The following is a 2,500-nucleotide window of genomic DNA, read 5'->3' as shown; positions in this document are numbered from 1 at the left end:
CACTGAGACACAAGCGCTGACGTACTTTCCTGTTTGCTTGTCAAGCACTTTACCCACGAGATGAACGATTCCATCTTGCTCCAAGTGGTCAAGCCAGAAGAATCTCAATGAACCATCCTTCTCCATTACCTTCTCGGGCTTTGTTGAACCAACAGGGGCACTGACGGTGTCAAGCTCAGACGTTTGGTTGGAGGAAGATGCCGCAAGAGATTCCTGAATGGCAGACCAATGTTTGGCGTTTGCTTTGGCTTTAGGTTTGCCATTGACGTGAGGCATGACCGATTGTATTTCTTCTATTTCTGGGGCGGCTTTTGGAGCGATGACAGGGGCGGGTGAGGGTTCCCGCTTGATCACGTTCTTGACAGATGTTGAGTTGATAACTCTGCGTTTGGCACCAGCCGCACCATTAAGTTTGTTCGTTGCTGTGAGAGGTCTGGCTTTGCGCATTTGAATCTCCTCTTCTTCCTCACTGTCTAGAGGTTCGGGCTTGACAACTATATCATCAACATCCATGGTATCGTCGAATGAGTATCCGTTTTCCTGATCCCCGTCACGACTCATCCCTCTTGGGGTGATCGTAGCATCTGAAACCCGAGGCTTCTTGCCCATCACGCCGCGCTTCGCGTCCCATACAGTCTCGTCATCACTATCCCCTCCGTACCTCTTCCTCGACGAAAAGAATGAACTGTCGGAACTGGGAGCTTGGTAACCATCGGAGGACGGGATTTCTGGAGAAGACTTCCGTTTGCGGCAAGCTGTCTCATTTGACGCGGCTGTCACTGAAGACAAGAGATTGGCCATAAAATCGTCCTCTTGCATCGCGCTGGGGACGGCAGCAGCACGATAGGTTGATGATGATGAAGGTCGTGCATAGTCAGAGTAGCTTGCTTTGGGTTTGGGTTTTGATGGTTTGGGGACTTTGCCAGAATTGGCGAGTGCTTTGGCTTTGGCTTTGGCTCTTCTCAATTTTCGCGCTGCATTGACGCGTCAGCTGGAAATCATTGGGAGCACGTATTTGGCATCATTTACCTTTCCTCAGCTCCTCATCTTCCCCTTCAAAATCATCTTCATCTTCGCTTTCCTCATCATCTCTCTCCGCACCATCCCAGTCTTCCAACCCGTGGTCGACATAATCACCACCATCGTCATCCTCGATAAAGTCGTCTTGATCGTTACGTGAGCCTACAATGGAGCGATACTGTTCATCTGTGACAGAATCGTAAATCTCCGTTGCTTCGGGCTGTTTCAAGTGGCAAAGACGTTGCCAAGAGGGCAAATCAGTACGCGTCTATTTTCTATTGCTCAACGCGAACGCGTCCACGCACCTTCCATTGTGAAAGTCGGCCACCTTTCGCACGAGACTCCCGCAGAGCCTGCAAAGCTTCCTTCGACATATCTAGACTCCCCTGCTGTAGATTGGAATGATAATATATAGGAGATGTTGGTGAACAGAACAAGAGTCAAAATAAGCAGCTTCAATAAATGGGCAAGTGGGCAAAAACGAACATAAGCAGAGTCGCGTCGCGTCGATAAAAGAGGGTTATTTTAAAGAGCATTACCTCTTACGTAAAAATTTCCCTTTTTTTGTCACCCCTTTTCCGTTGTCTCTATGAGGGAGTTTTCGTTGTTGAAACGGATTGTTTAGACGAGCCTGACAACCAATACAAAAATTGGTCAATATAGTACTTCTCAATCAGCCTAGACGACCTTGTGACCGTAGCCAGCGGCCATTTGATGAATGTTTACCAGTGGAATGCGGGAGCCTACATTGGAGCTGTTTATGAAGATCTTTCCGGCGGTGCGCTTCGTTGTATAAAAATGGTATTACTGGCATGGAAAGATTGAAGCATGGGCCTCTGATGACTTATTTACCGCGTTCCATTAATGACAGAAGCTAATTATGGTGACCGACATCAAGAGCGCCCGGACATAGCCGACGTCCTATCAGAAAAGAAATCCACCACCGCACTCCGGCGGGAGTCCTCATCCGCCGGGCCGGACTGCTGGTGCTTTGAACGGTAACGGTTCTAACGATTGCCTTTTGAAGGGCAAAGGCGTGAAAACTTCTTCCATCATCCCTTCTACCTTTCCCGGATCCCATCATTGAGAGAAGTATGATTGTATTGTATGTTTGTGAATAGTCTGTGTTGGATAGGGTAATGGGTTCCGTATATCCTATAATGCTGTCGAGCTTAAATTGACGACTGACGTGCACATTGTTTTACATATTCTTTCTTCTTTTTCTTAGCTTTGGGCGACGCCAAATGACCGATTGACTTGGCATCTCTCCCTCTAACCCTATATTCCCAGTAAACTGCATTGCCTCGGCGCCTGATTTTAGTGTGCTTATGCTTGATGCTTTGATGATGCTTGATGTCAATACAGCGGCCAGTAAGCTCAATAGTAAGAGACTGTCTATTTATGCAATCCTGGAGTTCGAATTTTGGAGTCGTCTACATTCGTTCATGCCATATACGTATCATATCATCTATTATGAAGA

At 47.4% G+C, this 2,500-nt stretch overlaps 2 protein-coding genes; both read right to left on the bottom strand.

Annotated features, from left to right (window-relative positions):
* Window positions 1-1,815, bottom strand: part of CNAG_06607 (DNA polymerase alpha subunit A) — a 6,058-nt gene extending 4,243 nt beyond the window's left edge. Inside the window, exons 1-3 of the mRNA XM_012194899.1 lie at window positions 1,326-1,815; window positions 1,030-1,240; window positions 1-974 (exon numbers count right to left, since the gene is read on the bottom strand). The exon at window positions 1-974 is cut by the window's left edge and continues 49 nt beyond it. Coding sequence (XP_012050289.1) covers window positions 1-974; window positions 1,030-1,240; window positions 1,326-1,394 — 1,254 coding nt within the window. The 5' untranslated portion in view covers window positions 1,395-1,815. The remainder of the gene's footprint in view (window positions 975-1,029; window positions 1,241-1,325) is intronic.
* Window positions 1,816-2,429: 614 nt separating this feature from the next.
* The window catches only part of CNAG_06606 (rho family protein), a 2,564-nt gene continuing 2,493 nt past the window's right edge, over window positions 2,430-2,500 (bottom strand). Inside the window, exon 6 of the mRNA XM_012195339.1 lies at window positions 2,430-2,500. This exon is cut by the window's right edge and continues 689 nt beyond it.

The sequence above is a fragment of the Cryptococcus neoformans genome, chromosome 7 (assembly GCF_000149245.1).
Source record: "Cryptococcus neoformans var. grubii H99 chromosome 7, complete sequence".
NCBI classification, from domain to species: Eukaryota; Fungi; Basidiomycota; class Tremellomycetes; order Tremellales; family Cryptococcaceae; genus Cryptococcus; species Cryptococcus neoformans.
Note: the sequence above shows the minus strand (reverse complement) of the source record. Positions and strands in the feature narration are given on the sequence as shown.